At 34.8% G+C, this 22,307-nt stretch overlaps 2 protein-coding genes across 13 annotated transcripts in view; one reads left to right on the forward strand and one right to left on the reverse strand.

Moving 5' to 3' along the window:
• LOC105251757 overlaps window positions 1-22,307 on the forward strand; it is a 40,574-nt gene that overhangs the window by 3,797 nt on the left and 14,470 nt on the right. For 3 of the 8 annotated variants that reach the window (XR_002192578.2, XR_002192575.2, XR_003123318.1), the window contains exon 2: window positions 16,614-16,969. The exons of 3 other annotated variants lie outside the window; for them this stretch is intronic. Coding sequence is in view for 1 of the 5 variants with exons in the window: in XM_011258738.3 (XP_011257040.1) it covers window positions 1,672-1,680; window positions 2,220-2,336; window positions 3,197-3,538 (468 nt within the window). In the remaining 4 variants the exon portion in view is untranslated. Of the gene's footprint in view, window positions 1-1,560; window positions 1,681-2,219; window positions 2,337-3,196; window positions 4,285-16,613; window positions 16,970-22,307 lie in introns of those variants that run through there. 2 more of the 8 variants (XM_011258738.3, XR_002192576.2) reach the window with 2 other exon arrangements.
• LOC105251765 (protein vestigial) overlaps window positions 9,284-22,307 on the reverse strand; it is a 42,440-nt gene continuing 29,416 nt past the window's right edge. For 2 of the 5 annotated variants that reach the window (XM_011258754.3, XM_025412225.1), the window contains 3 exons: window positions 19,011-19,128; window positions 17,489-17,719; window positions 9,284-10,017 (listed from right to left, as the gene is read on the reverse strand). In XM_011258754.3, coding sequence (XP_011257056.1) covers window positions 9,879-10,017; window positions 17,489-17,719; window positions 19,011-19,128 — 488 coding nt within the window. In that variant the 3' untranslated portion in view covers window positions 9,284-9,878. Of the gene's footprint in view, window positions 10,018-14,165; window positions 14,324-17,488; window positions 17,720-19,010; window positions 19,129-22,307 lie in introns of those variants that run through there. The other 3 variants (XR_003123317.1, XM_025412226.1, XM_025412227.1) reach the window with 3 other exon arrangements.

Consider the following 22,307-nt stretch of genomic DNA (forward strand, 5'->3'; position numbering starts at 1 on the left):
GGGGGGTTAAATCGACAATCGAAAAGCGCCGCGCTTTGCTCGCCACTCGGAAGTTCATTGCGGGATAAAAATAAGAAGAAGGATTCGCGAGGAATACCCTCCCTTTCAAACGAGACGAGGTCGCGAACCGGGGAACGCAAGAATGCGAAAGAAGGCCGAAGCACTTAAACAATCCACAGAGAAACAAACAAAAAAACGAAAAGAATTAGAAATATTTAAAAATCCACGAGTTTCAAAGATTGTAAGAATTACAAAAATTATGGAAAACTTAAAAATTCAGATGTATACTAGTCTTCCAAGCGATTCGAAATATTTATATACAAAAGTGAGATGTTTCTCTTATTTAATAAATACCTAAAATAGTTATATTTAAAAACGAGAAAATAGGTGGAGTTTTAAATCTTCAAAAGAGTTTCATCAGATTCGCAGCATTACTTCAGGTTAAATGATGAAGAAAAAGTCAGTCTCTCATCTCGTTCGAGTCCCTCGCATCAATTTCCAAATTCGCATATCCAAGAGTCCATGAGAAGTACGGATTCATCAGAATCCGACACGGAAAGAGACTCGCGATTCGCGCGGTACCTACGCTATGCGATGCTCAAATTCCGGTGACTTGTGGTGTCACTCGTTGAATTCCGCCGGCTCTAACGACGATTTCCTGTCCGTTGTGTCGGGGACGAAGAGTATTTCAGATACGTACGTACCGGCAACGTACAACACGGCCTCCTGGATCAACGCGCGGTCCGGCATTTGTGAGAGTTGAAACGAGACTCACTTCCTTTGCCTTCCTTCTCGTAGTTGATCCCATAAGGCTCGTTGCACATATCGCAAATACGGTATATTCGATTCATATTCCCTCTCTCCTCTCCTTAGTTCAATGACAAAAATTCCTTTATCTTGCAATAAATTTGGAGGTACTCTTAAAAATTTAAAAACTAACTTAAAAACAAAGAGAGAGATTGATGAAGTATGTTTAATGAACATGCTTTTTTGTCAACTCTAATATAATTTATCAACATCAATGCATATCAATTAACGCGAAATAGAAAGACGTAACTAATTGGCGATTCGTGCTATGTGAAGAGATAAATGCAATCTCGTGTATTGAGATCGTGGTCCAGCGCGAAGACAGCGTGGTACAAGCGAAGATTTTATCTCGGTCGCAACGCTCGAGGGCCGAGAAAAGGGATTCTCTCAGGCTTCTCTTTTTCCTTTTGTTTTCTTTCTAAATCTTCGAGGTGCTACTGCAGATTTGCATGAGATCAGTTACCGATTAACGTTGATAGAATCGCCGTCGATTTCGGCTCGAATTGACATCACTGGTTCCTTGGACTTTTTTTTAATTATTTTTTTTAACCTGCGAAGAAATATGTTGCAATAATGGACGATAATTTTTAACATTTTCTTTTCTTTTTTATCTTTTCGATCATTCTACAACCTGTATCTTATAAAAAATTTGTTTGTTAAACTTTATTTGAGAAGAGATAGTACGTTAATTTTATTGATTGCCAATTGTAAATTAAAAAGAAAGGATGTAATCAACTTCGTTTATTTGCACAGCTGTTGTCGTCAGTATAAAGAGTTCGTCGAAATTCGAAGCAATGTCAGCATCAATACTTAGTTAGTCGCGAACTGAACTGAGGCCTGTATTAAGAGAAAATCGTAGTAATCATGTTGAACGTAAGTGTACATTATTAATTCGATTAATCATCAATCTGATAGCTACATAGTGTTGATTTTGATTGCATTGAATAATTATTTCGGAAGAAAAAAAATTTTGTACTAGTTTTTGTATCAAATTTCTGAGTGTCATGATATAATTTTTACATGTGTAGATATATTTTATAGAGTGTGCTTGCTTTAAATCCTAAATTTAAAAAAATTTAAATATTTAAATAATGGAATATTAAGATTTTTAAATATATAAAAGTCTTAAAATTTCCGAAAAAATTTATACTATTTAGATAAATAAGATAGGAATAATAGAGGATATAGAATAGAGGAAATAAAAGAGGAACTTATAAAAGTTTTACAATTTGGCATTCAATGATAAAAGTGTTTAGATTTGTGAATTATAAATTAATTTTGGAAAATATGAGATGTATATTTAAAGATATTGCAATCTTTCTCTTTAAAATTATTATACAATATAATAGGAGATATTAAATATGAATAAAATAATAATTCAAAGAATATTTCCTTTTCTGTTAATATTGCAGAAATCTTGGCCATTTGTTATAATAATTATTGCTGCTTTGCTATTGATGGCACAGGCCAGATGGTGGAATAGGATCAAAAACGAGGAAGGAAGACGCGGAAGCCATGAATTTGAACCTGTATTTATTTAATTTTAATTAAACGACGATCTTACTGTCCTCACTTTGATAATATTCTAAAAACGCAAAATCTAAAAATATCTATATGATATATCAATAAAATTGTTTCAAAAATCAATAGAATTTGAAACAAAATTTCAATAATTCAATATACATCATGTTGTATGAAATCTTATATTTTATTTTATATATCCAACATAACATGTTAGTTTTACCACACAAACACGTAAATTTGTTTTTATCAATACATACATACATATATATATATATATATATATATGTATATATATATATATATATATATATATATATATATATATATTACTAATGTTTTCAAAATATTTTCAAAAATATGTTTCCGAATTGATATTAATAGTTTAGAATTCTTTGTAAATTTGAGATTTTTAATCGGACTGATTATCAGTTTATCAAAGTATGCAAATCAATGTCAACGCGAACTTATCCATTATACCGAAATTTCGCAGAGGACGGACATACGGCAATCGTGACATTGTATGCATATCAGACAGTTGGGCAACGGAAACTTGCATTTGTATCCACGCAATGACTTATGTACGCTTCCGATGCATTTGTTAAACGAATACCTGACTGTATGTGTCGACTTGCTCGGTGCATTATTAGATGTAATCATATAAGTTACATTTAGGTTTTTGTATATCTTTGTTTCATTTTATTCCAACATTAAAAAAAACGGATTATTTGATTTTATAAAGATGATTAAGATTCTCAATTAATGGAATTCAACAAGCTATAGCATTATATAATTACTATATAAGGCTTATATTGAATGAATAGACTACGTATTAATCTTCTTCGTATAATTATAAAAACAAATGAAGTCTCTCGAAAGATCCGGAAGTCGTTCAAAGGTCGGCGCCGACGACTCGAGCTACCGGTTTCCTCGCGAGTTCCAAAATAAAATGGAAAGGATAGAAACGAAAAGGAGAGATGAGGAGGAAGACGAAACCAGTGAAATGCGTGAGAGGATCGACAGAGAGGAGAAAAAATCGACGATATCGAGTAAAGGAGGACGCCTTGTAGCCGCACATTCGGGACATCGTACGTCAGAGGAGCCCGAGCTCGTGGGAACACAAGATGCCTACAAGTCCGACAACGGGGGCCCTGCTCGAGGCCCCCCTGGGCCCGTCCACCCTCCAGGTAGACAACAAGGGTCTGCCTAGACGAGTCGACAAAGCGACGAAGAAGTTACAGAGAGAGACAAAATGAGCTACAGAGGGAGAAGTAACGAGTATGCAAGGACGCATGTGAGAGGAAGACAAAAGATTGGAAGAAGGAATAGTGAGTTCCTCCCTCTCTCTCTGAGGTGACACCGCCGAAAAATGTCCGCCGACATTCCTAGAGATTTTTTCTGCCTTTGTCGAGCGCGCGATTGTACAACGTTGTATCATGATCGGATCGATATTTGATCATAACTTAACGTTGAGTTTATCAAAGAGTGTATTGTCTGACTAATTCGAAAATGACTTTTTGAAATATGAAAATTTGAGTAAAACATATAACTATTAATTTTATATCGAACGTTAAGAGGTTTCGGTGAAAGAAATTAGACGAAGCGAGTAGACAAGAGAATTTTAATCGGACCTTCGATTTAATAGTTCAATTGATTTTTGATGATTTTTCGCGAATCACTGTACACCTGTCTTCTCGCGAGAGCGTTTTAATGGATGGCGAACCCTAAACGACACGCTGAATACGCTAAATGAGACGTGACCGGAAAAATAAGTAGGGATCGAACTGCTTGCCTATAGTAGGACTTTTAAAGGGAACCCACGTGCGCCTGACGATGCACTCGCGTAACTATTGTTATGCCGATGCGCTTCGGGAACAATCATGATGATATAAATCATTCCGCTATTTTAGGATTTTTTTTTCATCAAACAAATAAAAGCAACTTGTTTATCCTGTATTTTATACTCTTATTCCTATGATATATAGAAAATTAATGTTTAAATTACCTTCTTAACTTTTAATATTTATAAAATTATAGAAAGAATAGAACTTAACTTTTAATAAGAAAAAATAAGATGATAAAAGATTTTAAGAATTTAAGCAAAACTTCGAAAATGTATGATATCTTACATTGTTCAATAAACGAGAATGAAAGCGTCTGTATCGTTAGAATATACATGAAATAGAATCAAAGGATCTCCGTGAATAGAGTGCGAATCTCGTTGACGTCGGATTCGTTCGCGAGACGCTCACCTCGTTGCGTTTTTGCTCTGCATAAATGATGAGCCCGAGTATTTTAATGAAGACATTCCACAGCTGCTTGCCGGCTCCTTGGCGCACGACGACGAGAGAAAGAGGAAGGACAATCCCCTTGACTCAGATAGACACCTCTTACTTCTCATCTCATCGACGTCTCAATGACGCAGTAAATAATAACAAATTATAAAAGCGACTTTTACAAATATTAGCTTCAATCTTTTAAAAATTACAAATATAAATATTCATCAAAAAAGCAAAAAATTAAATAATAAAAACAAATTAAATCAAAGTTAAATAATATTGTGATAAGTTAGTGATAAATCATAAGCATCCTTTCTGATGACTGAGAATTTCATTGGACAATGTTTCATGACTGAGTGATTTATTTATTTTATTAATTGCCAGTATATTATATAAAATATGTACTTTCGTAAAATCCGTTGTAAGATAATTTTGTCGTAATGTATAACGAGCTTAACAGATAGAGTAGTGGCTTCCGGACTTCCGTCCTTGGAAAAGATGTCCTGCCGATTGCAGTTGACCGGCTGCATTCCTCGATTCGAGGATCGCGACACCGTGGAATGCTCGAATCATGCTCCCTAATTCCTCGATGATCCAGGCCGACTATACGAAGATCTATCGCAATCGTCTACGATCTATGCTTGAAGAGATATCCCGCGCGGCAGGTAGCCTCTTGCGCGAGAAGAGGGGAGAGACTTCTGTCAGCGTGGCCGATTATATCTATACGTTTATCTACGCCTATGTCAGCTACGAGAGATAGCCGAATGTCCCTGTTCTATGTACGAGAGAACATGCGGCTCGTTTATGTAATAGGGAATTCCTACCGTGGATAGCGTGCTGGTGGCAGGAGGACGCCAGAGGGACGGGGAAGAGGAAAGAGAGAGATCCTATATTTCCCCGATCATAAATCTACCTCATGGGAGAAGACGCTGATATCATGTGGGGTCCAGGGTGAAGACAAAGGTACATCGAGGCTGATGGTAATTTTGGGTAAAATAGGAATTTAAGTAAATCTAGAGAAGAGAAGCTTCCGATATTTTTTATTTTTTCATTTATGTTCTGGCCATGTTCTCGGGCAAACACTTAGAAATATTAATCGAAAATATTGGAAGAATTTAATACAAACACGTCAAAATAGACACATAAAAATAGAGCAAAGAAGTTATGGAAGCCTATTTCCATAACTAAAATTGATTCGAAGATTGGAGACATGCAGCTTTTTACATTCTATTGTCATTAAAATTGTTTCATTTATATGGATGATAAATTTGGACTTTGACAAATGGTCGACAAATTCAAAGAAAAATTAATATTCATATTCACGGTCGAGCCATTTATTGCACTGGTGCAATATCGATGATTCGACCCCTTTTATATTATCCCAGTGAGTTACAATAAAGAGGGGAGCTCATATGTATTTGGTATTTAATTACCGCAAAGTTTGAGGGGTGATTCGCGCAAGAGTGTTTGATTATTTATCGCATAAATATTTTGGTGCTTTTCATCCACACAAAAGGTTAACCAATTTTATTTTTAACATTTAATATATTATAATATTTATTTTTTTGTAACATTTTCTTTCAGTTATGTATTCTTTGATAAATATACAAAATAAGTTAAATTTTTAAAGATAAGAGAATCGCAATAGACAAAAGCAGTTATTTATTTTAATATTCTAATTTTTTTATTTCAATTTTTAACATTAATTTTTAACGTTATAGAAGAAAGTTCAAATGCGCTAATAAATTTGCATATGCGATTCTATCGCGAGCGAGAAACAGTGAATAAACTATGAATAAACTATCGACCAAACAAAAGCCAGTTTGGTAATTACAACAGCATAGTATATTCTAGAGTCTGCAATAAATCTCGCCTCTATTCTCCTTTCCTCTCTCCTTCCTCGTCCTTCAACCTTTTCGTCTTCTATATATACACGGTGTTTCTGCTATTATCTTTCTTGTTCATACTAAACTCTTTGAAGAATTTGGCGTTCAAATTTATTTGTACTATTGTAAGTTAGGTTAGTTATATTGCAAATAACATTAGTATATAATTTAATTATTTATAATTCTTGCATTGAATTTTTGTTAATAAAAAATCAATTCTAATCATGTGAAGGGAATTGACACCCTGTATATCAATCGTTTTCCTCTTATCCGAGAATCGAAAGGCCTTTCTTAGTTATTGCCGTGTGAGAATTTATTTTAATATATGTTAAATTTAATGGGGCTACCGTTTATTGAAATCAGATCCCGAGCTGAGATTACAAGACAACAACGGTCCGTCGTCATTATGAGGCATTTAATTATTACTAAAACAAAATAAACTTGAATTGACACATTACAAAAGGTATTTCTTCGGTAAATACAAAATTTTTTTACGCCCACGCGCAATAGATTTAGCAAAGCTTAAATGCATTTTGAAATGTGTCTCGGAATTTTATCATCACATAAATCCTGCACGAAAAGTTTATGGAACTATTATTAATGACAAATCAAACAATCCTGTTTAACGACGTAAATTTTATTATTTAATTTTCGAACAATTTTAATTTTATTCTATTAATTTAATAGGTAAAAAATAAAAGAATTGAAAATGATATAAATTTTCATCGATGAAAAATTAAATTATTCTATATCTATTATATCTATTTTTAATTATTTTTCTAAAAATATTAAAGATTATATATTTTAAATTATATATAAATGGATTTTTATATTGTAATTAAGTTTAATATATTATATATAATATATATAATAATTTATATATAATTTTATCATTACAAAAAGAAAGAAAATGAAATTATGCTAGTAATATATGTATATCTAGACAATGAAAACCAGGAAGCTCAGCATTTCGCCGTTCTTCACGTGGGTCTCACGTGGTTTCCTGTCGGTAGTTTTTCCGCGTCTAGCCATGGCATATGCACGATTGCGTAAGAAAACACGGGGATCATACGAAATGGTAGAAGAAACGAAACAGACTGATTTATGTACGCTGCCGGAGCGATGTCCCGACTAAAGTCGACGATGTTAAATCGCCGGACAAAACGCGATCCTTTGCAGAACATTTATCGCGTATATAAGCTGACACAATATAAGCATCACTGCTACATGATACAATAAAAATACTCGAATTATTCTTTGTAAAATACTATGAACTATATTTACTCGAATCTCGAAGATATATTATTTAATATATCGTAAAATGATGCAAAAATTCTAAGTTTTGAGATTTATTGTATCTTCTTGGATTCTTTATAAAAGAAAATTAAGCAAAAAATTGCATGTATTTTTATATCTCAAAAGCCGATTCAATTCTTATAGTTTTGCACAAAACGAGAGATTTATTTTCTTTCTCAAATTAAGATTATGACTAGTGTCTTATAATAAAATCATTTTAAAGATTTTGATTTTATTTAATATCACTGTGAATCAAAATAATAATGCCCGATAAAAACCCGAAATAGAAGCAATAATTTATTAAAGACTATACATACATACATATACACACCATTTATCTTAAAGCAGACGCGAGCTACGAACGGCATATGCTTTACACGTGATAACACGCCCGTCGATCATCTGCGCGTTTCCTCCTCGGCCGAAGTGACGAAGTTAATTGCTCGTTTTCTCATCTCGTTAGCGTTACTTCCGCCTGCGTCGGGAAAACAAATGTCCACGTGTTACGGGTTTAAATTAATACCCTCGAGTTATTAAGCTGCATGTAGAACATCGAGTTTTCTTCAAGATCTTCCAGAAGACAAAATGCCTCTTGGTACCCTCTTTGTTAATCAAAAATAATTTCCTCGAAGAAAATAACAGAGTGTAATAGAGAGAAATTACAGTTTTAATACCGAAGTTTTAATAATGTATTTTATGTTATAATTTGCAATAATTCACTTACCTGCACTTTTCAAAGTGAGATAGAAAGCCGTTAGGACAGAGAACAGATTAAACTTCCTGTTCTTATTACGTGCTCGATTAACTTTCCGTGCCTGGAGCACCACTAAATCCAACGATGTGTAATTAACCAGGGTGAGCGTAACGAACCGCGAAAAACATAAAATCCTATTTCCCATGGCGGAAAATTACTTTTTAAGAATTAGATGATTAAAATCAATGGAAAAAACATAATAAATGTATAAAATAAAAAATAATAAATCTTACTCGTAAAACATATTTCTAGACAAGAATAACAAATGTTACTCTTATTGGTGCGATATTAATTACTAAATAATTGAACAGTAAAATTAAGAATGTAAAAATTTTAAAAACGAAAATAAATTGATTTTTTTGAGAAAAAAATGATATCGACGGTAAGTGAAAAAGAAGCAAATTACGTGATATGTGAATTATTTATTTAACAATTAGGCAGGCAATAACATGAAATGGATACGATGTGCTTAATGTAATACGATAGTGATTATACCGGACAGATACTAAATGGTAGCGAATAAGAAAGACTTGTGAAAGATGAAGGTAAGATGCATGTGGGGTGTAATTAGGGTGTAAAGAATAGTTGACTCGTCGGATAATAACTATTTTAATTCGCTAACTCTCTCGAGAAGATTTCATATCTGCAGCGCCCATTGTTTATAATACATTAATAATAATAATAATAATTAATAATAATTAATAATATATTTATATATATATATATATATATGGCAAGATCATTGGTCAATAAATACTTCACTTAAATCGGCAGCTAAATTTACCAAATAATTATTTGTTAATCCGGTGTAATGTCTCTATTTAAATTCTGAAAGAAGAGTTTTTCTTTTTCTCTCTTATAGTTCTTAAGTTTTTAACTTACTTTTAATAAATTACCAATACCCAATATAATAATTTATCGAATATTCATAGGAAGGCTATTTTCATTTAATCATCGCCTTCTTAATGAATAAAGAAATTCAAAGATAATATCTTGTAGCAAAAATCGAAGACATATCATTATATAATTATTTGGAAAATTTAGATGTGCCTTGACGATCTAGATCGCGCTACGCTATTGTACCAGCTGAAGACAATTCTCGATCGCATTTCCACGGCCAATTTCTCTTTAATGTCAGACAGCAATCACTATAAAGGTAATAGTGCGCGCAAATAATTCGTCTAATACTATCCTCTTTATGCTAGTAGTAGATCCTTAAAAGATGTAGGTAACATTATGTACAACGATGAACAAACGACAACGACGAATGCTCGGTCGTCATTTTTGCTCAACAACGTTCTCATTCCTCTTACGTTTCATTTATGAATTGTGTTATTAAATTTTCTCATTAATCGAAACACAATCGTTCAGTCGTCCTCTGAATGTAAGGAAACTGCATGCCTCCTGCCGATCTGCAACACTTGATCCTAGAACCAGTAGAGGTCCTTGGAATCTTGAACTTGAGACTCGAGTCCTGCAACACGAAACAAAAGAAATGTCGTTAAATATACAATTTTTATTTAACCTATCAATATTTCTGAGATCTGTTCGTATAAATAATTAAAATTAAAATTTTATTTTATACTTACAAAAAAATATAAAACATTTCTCTAAATTTTTCTTCAGATTAAAAAACAGCTGCTAAAAGTTTTGTAAATTGTTCAAGAGCTATATTATTAAATAAAAGATCGATCTCATATAAAGAGGCTTCCGGCATTCCAGTGAGAGATTCCTAAACGCTATACAAGTGATCAGCTGTTTAAAGCTGCTTTCTGATTTGAAAGGCGTCTCTTGTCGTTGCTTGAAATTATTTATCGGCAGTAATAAAAGAAAAGACAACGTTATGACGGATGCGAAGGTGCAGAACTGGTGATGGCACCCGCTGAGCAACACGGACGAACAAACGGATGGACGAACGAACGGCTAGACAGATGGGGCCCGATGTCACGAGACTGGTCAGTTAAGATCTCATGTCTCTTGCGACCGAATTTATCTCTTATCTCGATATACCGAAGACTGAAATGACAGATCATCGTCGCCGATACAGCATCCTTATATAGTATCCTTATATCCGGATAAAAGATACTATATAATTGTTGAAATTTCATGCTATGAATGTGGAACACTTTGCAAGATATTGTTTTTATTTTCATTTAGAACAACCTCATAAAAATTTTTCATAATTATTTTCAAAAAAGGAAAAAACCAAATTAATTTTTTTAGACAATATCTTTTTTAAGAATAAATTTAATATAAAAAGTCATTCTTAAAATATATAAATTATATATTGAATTAAATCATCGCAAAGATCAAAAGTATTAAAACTGCAGATATCTTTTCAATTTCTTTTTTAATATTTCTTGATCGGATCACAAGCGAATTTCGCCATCGATTATCGCGCAACATATCGACGTTTCGACATCGTGAATTGCTAGCACGTGATACGGGAGATTGAGTTTGTATCCATCGATACGCACGTGTCGGCACGTGGACGTATCTACCTGCTTCAAAGTCAGCGTGCGACTCACGATATGTCGCCGTATTGGCGCAAGAATATACATACACGGATGAAAACACAAAAGACACGATCATATGAGTAATCGTCACATGAAACGTGAAGTATTATTTGATCGAGAGTCACTGAGCTGGAAAATGATCCCAGAAAAAGGCATTGATAGAGGCATTGATAGGAAGAAAAACAGTCTTCGAAACTTATTGATAAATTATATACAATGGGATAAAATGAAAATAATTAATTATTAATTGAAATTAAAAATCAAAGACTTATAATTTTAAAATTTTAATTTAGGGCGGTTTAAAAAAAATATATTCTGTCTAAAAAATGCAATGGGATTATAAATAGTCTTTCTTTTACACAGATATAATTATGCTACACAAATGAATATACACACACAAATACATATATCGTGTGATCTTTGATACCATTAATTTGTATAAAGATACACATGAAATTTCTAGGTGATTTAATGTAATAAATTATTGTAGCATTTTTGCAGTGTTAATTTATTTAAAATGTTATTTTTCAAGGTTAAATTTTTAGTAAGATAGAGCGAAGAAATTCTTGGCAATTTCTGACAAAACGTTTCGTTTCGCTGGTTTCCTTGGAGTTTGTACGCTTCACTTCTTTGTCGGTAGGACTAAAGGGAATTCCTTCGCGCGGGATCTCGCACTGCTCTTTGATATCACGATATTGAATGTTGGAACATTCATAACAGGTGCGTCCGTCCGTAACTTTGTATTCCGCTGATTTGTGTGTGCGTTTGAGGTTTCAAATGGAAACATCCCGTTCTGCATTTCTTAAGAATATAATAAAACGCGGTAGTATATATTTTATTATTAATATAAGTTACTTAATTTTATTTATTGACTTTTGCATAAACTTTAGGGTAACATTTCGCGAAGAAATCGCAACTTATATTAATAATAAAATATATAATTTAAACACGAATCGTTATATTTAATAAAATAAGATAAGACAAAGTAAAATAAAGATAAGAGAGTAACGCGTCGATAAAATACTACGAATAATTAAATTAATATCATAAAATTTTCTGAATAGGAATTAAATTTCATTCAAAATCATAAATCTTCTCCGATCATTTTATTAATAATTGGAACTTCTCGAGAAAAGTGATAATCCAATATGATCAGTATGATCCTTATAACATCGTTAATCCCTCATGAAAGTCCTGAAAGGTCAGCGTATAATCTTCATGGGAGAATGTTCTGATTCAATACGTCCTACGATATCACGAATGCCGAGCATAATATGCCATAAGTGTCACCGGCTGGGACGATTTATGCGAACCGCATATATACGCGTTTTCACCGACGCACATGCGAAGCCGATATGACACAGAGAAAATGGCGAGGGGACGCTTAGTAAATGGTGTGTCGAATAACCCGAACAATATTGCTCGATGTTTGCCATATTACCCTAAAGTCACCCTCTGGTATTTGCAGTAAGAGAGCCACATGATAATTGCCTAATTTCGAAGTGGATGTTTAATGGTGAATCATAACCGCATCGATTTTAATCGATTTTAATTACTTAACACGTAGAAAATTTATTGAAAATTTTGAAAAAATTTTAAAAGCTGCTTGTTCGATTTACGAAGTTTCAGATAATGATTGTATTTAAGAATTAGAATTCTTAATATAATCAAACAATAAATCAAAAGCAGACCGTTTTAAAAATATTTACATAGACTTGTATGCATAATAATTTTTTCTACTTGTCAAAATAAGAAAAATATAACATGTGTTTTGAACTCAAAAATGATTAAGCAGATGCTTTGCTTTTATAAATACTCGTTTTTGTCTAAGAATGACCTGGTGATTATTCCGACATGTACAATATTGCGTCCGACGCACGTCAGTGATCCCGGAGAGATTTGGAGAGGTTTAATTTGTAATTAATAGTCGCTCATCGATGCATACGAGTTTGCGAGGGGCGCCGGCCGACCAGGGTTACAACGAGTTCAAGTATATTGGATTCCAGAGACGGCGAGGGGTCTGACCCTTCCGCCCCCATTGATAAGGGTCATCACAATATTCGCCCCGTGTGCGCACATCTCCCGCCGGTGAAGGGATAGCAAGGGTCGACTCCTCACTTTTTGCAGAGCGAGGGTGTTCGATTTAATTTAATTTCGATGCCCTTGTTTCTGTACGTCGAGCGCATTCTTCACGCGGTGAGAAAAGTGATCGCTTTCGTTTTATAGTGTAACGAGAGACATAAAGAATTCAAAGAACAAGAAGATAACGATTGAAGTTGATAAATCAAGATTCCTAAAAATTTTTTAATTTTATTTGAAGATTTTTTAATTATAAAAATTTAACATCTTTTATTTCAAAGCGTAAAGCTAATATCCGGCAATTAAAGAATTCATCTCTATAAAATCTAGAAATCTAGATAAAGAAAAAAATGCAACGGTGTCGATCTATTTTCAAAATCTTAAACCAAGAAATTAAAAAGGATCTGCGCCAAAGAGGCACCATGAATCTCTCGCGTTCGCCAATGCGGCGACCTGTCTGGTTCGCTTCATTCGTAGCAAAGCAGAGTTTGAGAGATCGATAGAACCCCAGCAACTGCTCGACCACTCCCTCCGTTCGCAGGCTGACCAATCGAGGATGGTCATCCCCGGCTCTGGCCTGAGTCTGGTCTCTCTTTTCCCTTCTTCTCTTGCAACGGTGAATTACGTGACGTCATTGTACGACGCCATTTTCGAGGCGCGTGCCAGAAAGCGTACGAATGATCGGAGCACCCCGACGGATTACGTCGCGCGAGAATGTTCTATAAGGAATGTCATTCGAGAAAAGAACGCGAAAAGAAACTTATTATTCTTAAATCTTAAATTGGGCCTCACACAAATTTTCTCGATTCTAGATTTTCATGTAGAGAGAGAGAGTTTCTCTCCGATTCTAAATTTCTTATATTTTGCATTAAAAATCCTAATTTCTTATTTTATATTTTGTTATCTTTCTTTTCAATAAAAACAATTTAGATTAATCGATTTTCCTAAATTAATAGAAGACTGTTTCCGGATTATACGGTTCCTGATTCGTTAAATGCTAAATCCATAATTCTTTGAACTTGCATACCTTGGAACCTTAGTTGCTGGATTAAAGCAATGGGTTAAACACTGCTGCAATGGTTTAAAGCACAGCATCTTTAGATCCTGCTTCGGGTTCGCTGCATTCCGAACACAGTTCATTTATCAGAACAGTAAGAATGTTGAGCGTGTTTATCTAAAACCAGACTACACAGATTAGAATCGTACCTGTGTCTGAATTGAAACAAATAATTCATTTTATCGTACATTTTGAAATCAATATATTTTAAAATACAGTGAACACTCTTTATGTATTAAATATAATATATTTTAGGAAAGTTGCGCTAATTTATTTAAAATCCAACTGTAAGATCAAAGTTGTGTACACATGACAGAACAAATAATTCACCGCCTCATATCGAATTTGTCAATCTCTACTTTCTGAAAGTAAATTAATGGTAACTTCATATAGAAAGTGTTTCAACATACAGTTATTTTAGTTGCATGTTATTTGTTCATGTTCTCCAACTGTATTCTAAATTCCATAGAGAAATGCAATGTAATGCTCAGATTCCTTTAAATTTATTTAGATTTAATTTGCAAAAGATAATCATCAAAATTAATCATTTAAACTAAAGGGATATGTGTTGAATAATAGCTTAATTATAATTAACTTTATCGAGGAAGAAAATTATTAATAATAAAGATTAAATTTTTAAATCTTGAATAAATCGATGTGATTTATTTTAATAAAATTTTCAAAACTAAACTTGAGTTATTCTCACATCAAATGATTCGAATAATTCACTCCCATCATTCGAGAATGTCGAACTGTCTAATATTGAAGCTAACATGACGACGTCTCACGAGACGAACAACAGCGGCAGGCTGCGAAATAAAAGTAGCATGACAGACGTCTCGCCATGTTAAGACGCGGACGCATCATCCGGTAATTGCGATTTATTTCTCTTAATCGTCGCGTAAACGGTAGCCGATTTATGCGATTCGAGTTAATTTCGCGCAATTATATAATTACCGAGGCCGGCGACCATCATGCGGGCAACAAACCTAATCGGTTTGAATCGAGCAAAGCGCACATTTAATGGCAGCATTTAAATTTAAAGGCATTTTGACGACTTTACGTACACTTTGCAATTCACTCCCGTTTTACCCTCTATTATCTTTCGCGAAACTCTTCGCGAATCCTTCGAGGAGACGTGAGTTTCTATTATGTTTTTAACAGTTGTAAACCAAAATGTGTTTTTACAAATTGATAATGATTAAAGGCTTTTCTTTATAAAATTCCATACTATGTACATTTTTTGAATTTGTTTATATATTAATTTAAAAAAATGACAATTAGAGAATTTAATTTATAATGTATTTAGTTACGTTACTAAAAGAAAATTTAATTCAGAGATTTTTGTTATATAATAAAACTATTTTCCTTTATACAAAGTATTTCTGCTGCTTTTCTTCTAAATTCTCGCTTATGTATATATTTTTTTTTATCATAAAAAACATTATATTTATGACTTTTAGTTTTATCCCATTAGATTTTCCATCGCTCGAATGAGAGGGTCTAGTAAGAGAGATGGTAGAAGGTTGGGATTCATTTTGCGGCGCGATGCTTGGTCTCGGCGTATAGCAAAGTGAGGGTACAAAATCGATACTAGACCTCCTCTCCTTACTTGGGATGGATGTCACTGTTTCCGTGCTTGGCAGCCATGCCTTTCTAAGGAGAAATTCAGATAGTCTTAGAACTTGATAATCGCGTTGAAATGATATAGCTTTTAGAGGATCTGAGAATTTTTGCAAAAATAGAAATTACTTTCAGATTTCGTCATGCAATAAAAATCCAAACAATATAAAATTAAATCAAGAATTGGAAAATTCACAATTCTAGAAAGATTATGTATTACAGAATGTGCAGAAACTATACAGAAAGAATTTAAAAGAATTAAAGTAAAAAATCTGAGAAAAAATCTGAGAATTATAATCTTAATTGAAAGCACAAGAAGTCGAAGAAAGAGGGCTAGAATAAAGTCATGAAAATTCCAACATATGTTGACGTATGACAGAATTCGAAATTCGAAATTGTATAGTCATATCAAGATGAAAGAAAGGTATATAATTGAGAAGAATGGTTTCCCCATAACAATGTGGTTTTTCACAACTGCATCTGCATCCCATATGTGAGCAATTTGAATTTGTTATTTTTACCAAAGAATAATTATTCGACAGAACAAAAAAATTAAATAATTATTTCTCTCCAAGTTATGCAGGAATCACAATATTATCGATTTGTTCTTTTCAGAACATATTTAGCATATCTGACTATAGGAAGAGACGAAATATTTTAATAATATATTAGATTTGTGTGTGTGTATGTTTCGACTATACGACTACATCGGCGATTTTTCCTCGCAAAAAATTAGATCGGCGATGAAGAGAAATGCCATTTTTCTATGCCGCATAATTTGACGCTATTTTTCAGCCTCGCATAATTCACCGACAGAGGAGCGGTGCGTTCAAGGAACGAGGATGCGAGCGGCAAGATCCTGGCGGCAATAGGAGCAAGATGTTTTGCAGACGAATCCGCGGCTTTTTGTCCTGCGGACGATTTTGGTGGGTGAACAGCGAGTCGAACGAGGACGCCGTATGGATCGCGGCTCCCATTAAGCCCTTATTAATTGCAAGCATCTAAAGGACCGACCAATCTTTCTTGCGCTACCTGCGTACCATCCGTTAGCCGAGTAAAGCTCGTCCTGCTGTCGTTCGACACAATCAGGACATGGTAGGATGCTTTGATGTACCTTCGATATGCCGACGATTCGTACGCGAGTATATCAGGTAAAATAATGAGGATTTATGATAAATTAGGAATCGCGTAATTTTCTCTAAGAATGAGTACTTAATTTGAAATTTTTCCTTTAATAATTTAATAATTTAATAATTTACTTATTAAATATTTCATTGCTTCAAATAATCGCGGTACTAAATTAAAAATTGTGCGAATAATAATAATATCTTTTTGTTCGGTTAAATTAAGATCACACTATGTCAAGATTTCGTTTACCAAGTTTAATCGGTAGCTCGACATGGAGCTAATTTTTTTTACCTTCCGCTAAAATTAATATTAAGAATTTGCGAAACTCCATTTTAATCAAATTATGTGCTTTTCGAATATTCTGTTCTTTACTGTGCTGAAAGTAAACGTGAAGATTTCGCAATTTTTCGCCAATGATGCAAGATTGCCACTTATTTAAGTAGGCAATTACTTTTAGACGAGTTGTAAATAGATATGCTCTTGAAACGAAGCGTTACTCTCGGAATCCATTCGCCGTTTGGTGAAACCAAAAGTCTACTTACTTACCGGAGAGGGGTGCGTAGTGGCCGTGAGGATAGGGCGGCGCCGAGGAAGCGTCGACGAGGGACTGCGACGGCGTCGTCGACGTCCACTCCTTGTAGGATGCTGCGGCGTGCGCGTGATGCGCCGCATGGTGAGATGTATGATGACCGAGGCCGCGTGCACCACCAAGCAGAAGGCCACCGTAACTCGCTGCTGCCGCCATATTGTGGTGGTGGTACTCGTGCACAGCTCTAAAAACAGAAAAAAAGAAAAAAAAATGCGAAAAAATTCGCGACCCGAGTTGCGAAATGAGAATCGGATAGTGTATTTGCAATAGCGTAAGGAAAAAGTGCTCCGAAATAGAGCACGTATAAATTTTCGGGTCAGAGATGATTAAAATTAACCACTAATGATGCGTAGCGCGTTTTGGCGTACGCTGATAGAGATGCGTTGCAAAGTGATGCAAAAATAGTATCGCGAGCCTCAGCATGCCAATATGGTTGCCTTAATTACAGCACTAGTATTTAAATGGCAATGAGATATAAATATACGCCATCAAATGCAAATCTTATTCCAAGATGATTAAAGTAGCAAAGCTGTATAGAAAAAATGTGTAGAATAAAAAAGATTAATGTAATATTTTGAATAAAAGATACCCTAAAGAGGTGAGATAAAAGGTAGAGAAAAAGAGAGAAAAAAAATGCGGCGAAGAAGAAGGATAGCGATGCATTTTAAGAAAAAAAAGAAAGAGTACGAGCATGTGAAAAATACTGAAAACCGTCGGGAGCAGCAGGTAACGCCGAGATCTTTAATACTGATCCGACCATGGCCACTCGTATAAATTACGAGTCTCTGTCACCGTCGCCGTAGAAAGAGGACGGAAGATATTGGCGACTCCTTTCTTCCCTCTCATTCAATTTTTCCCTCTTCGCGCTCCTCTTTTCCATATGTAAGTTTCTCTCTTTCGGGATTTTATCGTATTTTAAAAATATCGACGAGCATTCGCTTCTTAATCACGTGTAATACATATATACCTACTAATTGTAAGTGTGATTGGCGGATATTGAACTTGATTCTATTAACGCAAAGATTGCATTCAACGTTATCAGCGTTATTTCAGGATGAAAATATAAGCTATGAAAAACCGCACAAATCATGAAAAAAGAAAAGGAAATAATGACTTATCAAATAATTAATCCGACTGAAGATTATATTCAGAAAATGTATATGACTCATTTCGGTAATTAACGCTCGGGCTGCATTTAATGATGAGCTCGTTAGAAAAATCTTCGGTATGTGATCCCGGTTTTACGTTTTTATGGTGTGGTTAGATACTGGAGTCACACGCCATTAGTCGATCCGCGCGTTTAAGAATCAATGAGACGTCACGGAATACGGCGCCGATTCACGCAACGTTGTAAAGAATGCTTATTAATGGATGGGAAAAAATCCTATCTATGTAAAACGAAGAAGAGATATGGAAAGATCAAGAGAGAAAGAGAGAGAAAAAATAAAGAAAAGCGACAATAATCGGTAACTGACCTGTGGTGATACTGCGGGTAATGCCACGGATCCGTCGGGTACTCGTAGACATCACCGGGATGCTGACTATTCCAAAAAGAAGGGGGGAAATTCCTCATGGACATGGGAGAGATATTTTCTGCAATAAAAAAAGAAAACAGTTTCAGCGATGTGCGCTTTTAATGGACTGCGAGAAAACGCATGCCTACGAAAAATCTTCAAGAAAGAAAGAAAGCAAGAGAAAGAAAGAGAGAGAAATCTCTCGTCTCTTTTTATTTTCCTGGTGGAGATTCTGGGTCTTGAGAAAATAAGAAAAAAAATAATTAAAAAGTCTTATCGATTGTTTCCGTAATTTTAATCATTCCCGAACGCTTTGGCACCTTTTCGTCGGAATCTGATTGAGGAAAACAATTATATTACTCGCAGCTATACAAATATCGCACCGTTATTATTTTTCGTTTAGAAGTCGACCGTATATTGTTAAGGGAAATGGTGTTTGGAGCGCAGGCAGCGTCATAAATACCGGTAACAAACCGATGATCCTTGAGTGATGAATTCTACCGATAACTCGTGTTTCTCCCCGGGGGAAAGGACGATCTTCTCCCGGAAAACGGGTTCTCAAGCAGTCGCGCTTCCACCAGAAACCACTCGTCCTAACCAGCGGAAATAAATAACGCAGCTGGCCGGCTAAATCATCGTAGTTTGTAACGACGGAGTAAATTAGCAGCCGGTATGCCTCCCGTAGCAGATAATCGAAGTGACTTAGCCGGAGATGAAATCGCGCGCGCGGGGAGGGAATTGGAGGGTATAAATCGTGGACCGTGCGGTCGACCTCGCGTTGGTCCACGCAACCTTCGGGCGTGCGTTTCGATTGGCCGGGGGGGATGGATGAAAAAAAAGAGGGAGAAAAAAAATAAAGAAAAGAAGAGGAATTCAACGTGAGCGAGGACCGCGCGAGAGGATTGCGGGAGGATACACGACAAGCTTCTGGCTTCAGAGTGGCCGCTTGTAAAACAACCGAGCGGTACCCTTCTGCCTTCCGCCGATTCGATCCCGTGGGATTCTGCTTGCCCGTTTAGCGGGGTCCTTTAAAATCCGTGGGAACGACGCGGAATATTTTAATAAAGATTTCCAACAATCGCGATTGAATTATTATATTGTCATAATAGTATTATTAATCATATATAGAACAATGATTAATGAGCGATATGTAATATATATATATATATATATATATATATATATATATGTATATATGTACATATTTAATATATATATGTAATATAGGTTAACATATATTTAATTTAAATTTAATAATTTGAGTTTTGGCTCAAATGATTAAAAATTGACATGACTCACCAGATTCCGCGGTTTTTAAATTAATAACAGTATGCCGTTATGTATCTGTCATGTCGGTTTAAGATGATGAAATGTATAAGCATGTTCTCGATTGTTGAGACATAAACATATGTAGATGCAACCGAGAACAAAGTTGACTCAGTTGACTTTGTTATCATCGAGGCTTATACATTCCAACATCTAATTTTAAATTGGTATGACAGATACACAACTATTATTAATTTAAAAAACGCGGAATCTGGTGAGTCATGCTATAACTATTAATTTAAACAAAAAAACTAATTCACGTATAATGTATCTCGATATTTATTTTTACGTGATTTGTTAAATCTGCTGTGACTTTGCACAGCAAAATTATAATATATTTGATGGACTGTTGGAAGCAGCGCACTTGCTAGATCTCCGCGGGATGCAATTTAGCGTCACCTGCGCGTCGAGAAATAACTTTATAATATAATGCGTCATAATTCGTAATATTTATTAACATCGCGCTGAGGAAGGATCCGAAACGTTCGCTTTTTATTACTATAATTTTAATTTTGAAATAAACTAATAATAAAAAAGAAAGAAATGTTGTTTCCTCTCTGCGCTCCAACTACCGCGCTGTGGCTCTTACGTGCCAATTTCGATTTAATTTTTGTATTTAATTTAATATTAGCCAAAGCTTTTTCCTGAAAATTAATTAAAGAGATTAATTAAGAAATTAAAGAGTTATAAAGTGCCAACAGAGAAATGAACTTAACAGAATTGAATACAGAGATTTCAGGAATTAATCGCAAAATTAAATTATCATATATACTTAATTTACTTTCAAAGAGTAATTAAACGACAATTAAAAAATTCCATGTTGTCATCACAGTATGATACTTCAATCCTCGAGAGACAAGAATATAGCTGAGAATCTCGTGGGACCGATTGCGACCCCTCTCTCCTTTCCCGTCTAGTATCTACCTCAGTCTCGGTTCGCCGACTGTCCTTTATTTATTAACGCAATTAAAGAAACAGAGTGTCGACCGTCTGCGGCCGGCTTTATTCTTTGCCGATGCCGCGACCGAAGAGAGAAAAGGTATCGTTCTATGTAAAGGGGAGCGAAAGGGAGAATTGGGTAGAAAGGGTTGTCGATGCTTGGTTCGCCAATAAGTACCCGTGTGTTTCTTAGAACTTTAGAAAACGCCGACGTTTTAATCGACGGCTTGCGAATCTCGATATCGCTCTTGCAGTCGCATTTTCACGAAATTAATCTCTTACATCGCACGCAACGATAATATTCGAAAAAAGACACTAATACACATATATATAATATATTAAATATGAAATGTTTTACACACACATTTGAATTTATTTATAGTAATTATAAATTATTTATTAATTTATTTATTATAAATTAATTATAAATTATTTATTAATTTACTTATTAATTATTAATTATAAATTATATTAACTCTCTTTTATTCTTTCATCCATATACAATCCTGAAAATAACTATCTTTTTTTATAGAACAGTTTTTGTTTACTTCAAACCGGAACCCAGCCATATTTTTTCAAGCCAATTATTCGAATACCTTTTTAATTCCAAGAGTAAACCTTTCTCCCTCCAACTATCCTATCCTCTTTCTCTTTGTTTTGGCAGTACGCGCGTTTAAGCTTAAAGCTGCTTCAGTCCTTGTACGTACGTTACCCGGCATTCCGCGGCTAAAACTGTCTCCCGCGATGTCACCCCTCTATCCCTCCTTTTCCCTCACAATGTCTTTCCTCAGCCCTCCACCACCATCCCTCTTTTCCCAACGCAGAAGCTCTTAATTTACCTTTCGTACGAACACGGTCGCGGGAAGTTAACGCGCAGCAGAAGAGAGAGAGGCTGAAGGGCGGAGGAAAAGAGAGGAAGGGAGGGAGGGCAGGGAAGTGGTGAGGCGTAACAATTAGGTCGTGTTGTCTTGAATTCTAAGCAGGCTACTGAAC

The sequence above is a fragment of the Camponotus floridanus genome, unplaced genomic scaffold (assembly GCF_003227725.1).
Source record: "Camponotus floridanus strain SB8 unplaced genomic scaffold, Cflo_v7.5 scaffold49, whole genome shotgun sequence".
Taxonomy (NCBI): Eukaryota; Metazoa; Arthropoda; class Insecta; order Hymenoptera; family Formicidae; genus Camponotus; species Camponotus floridanus.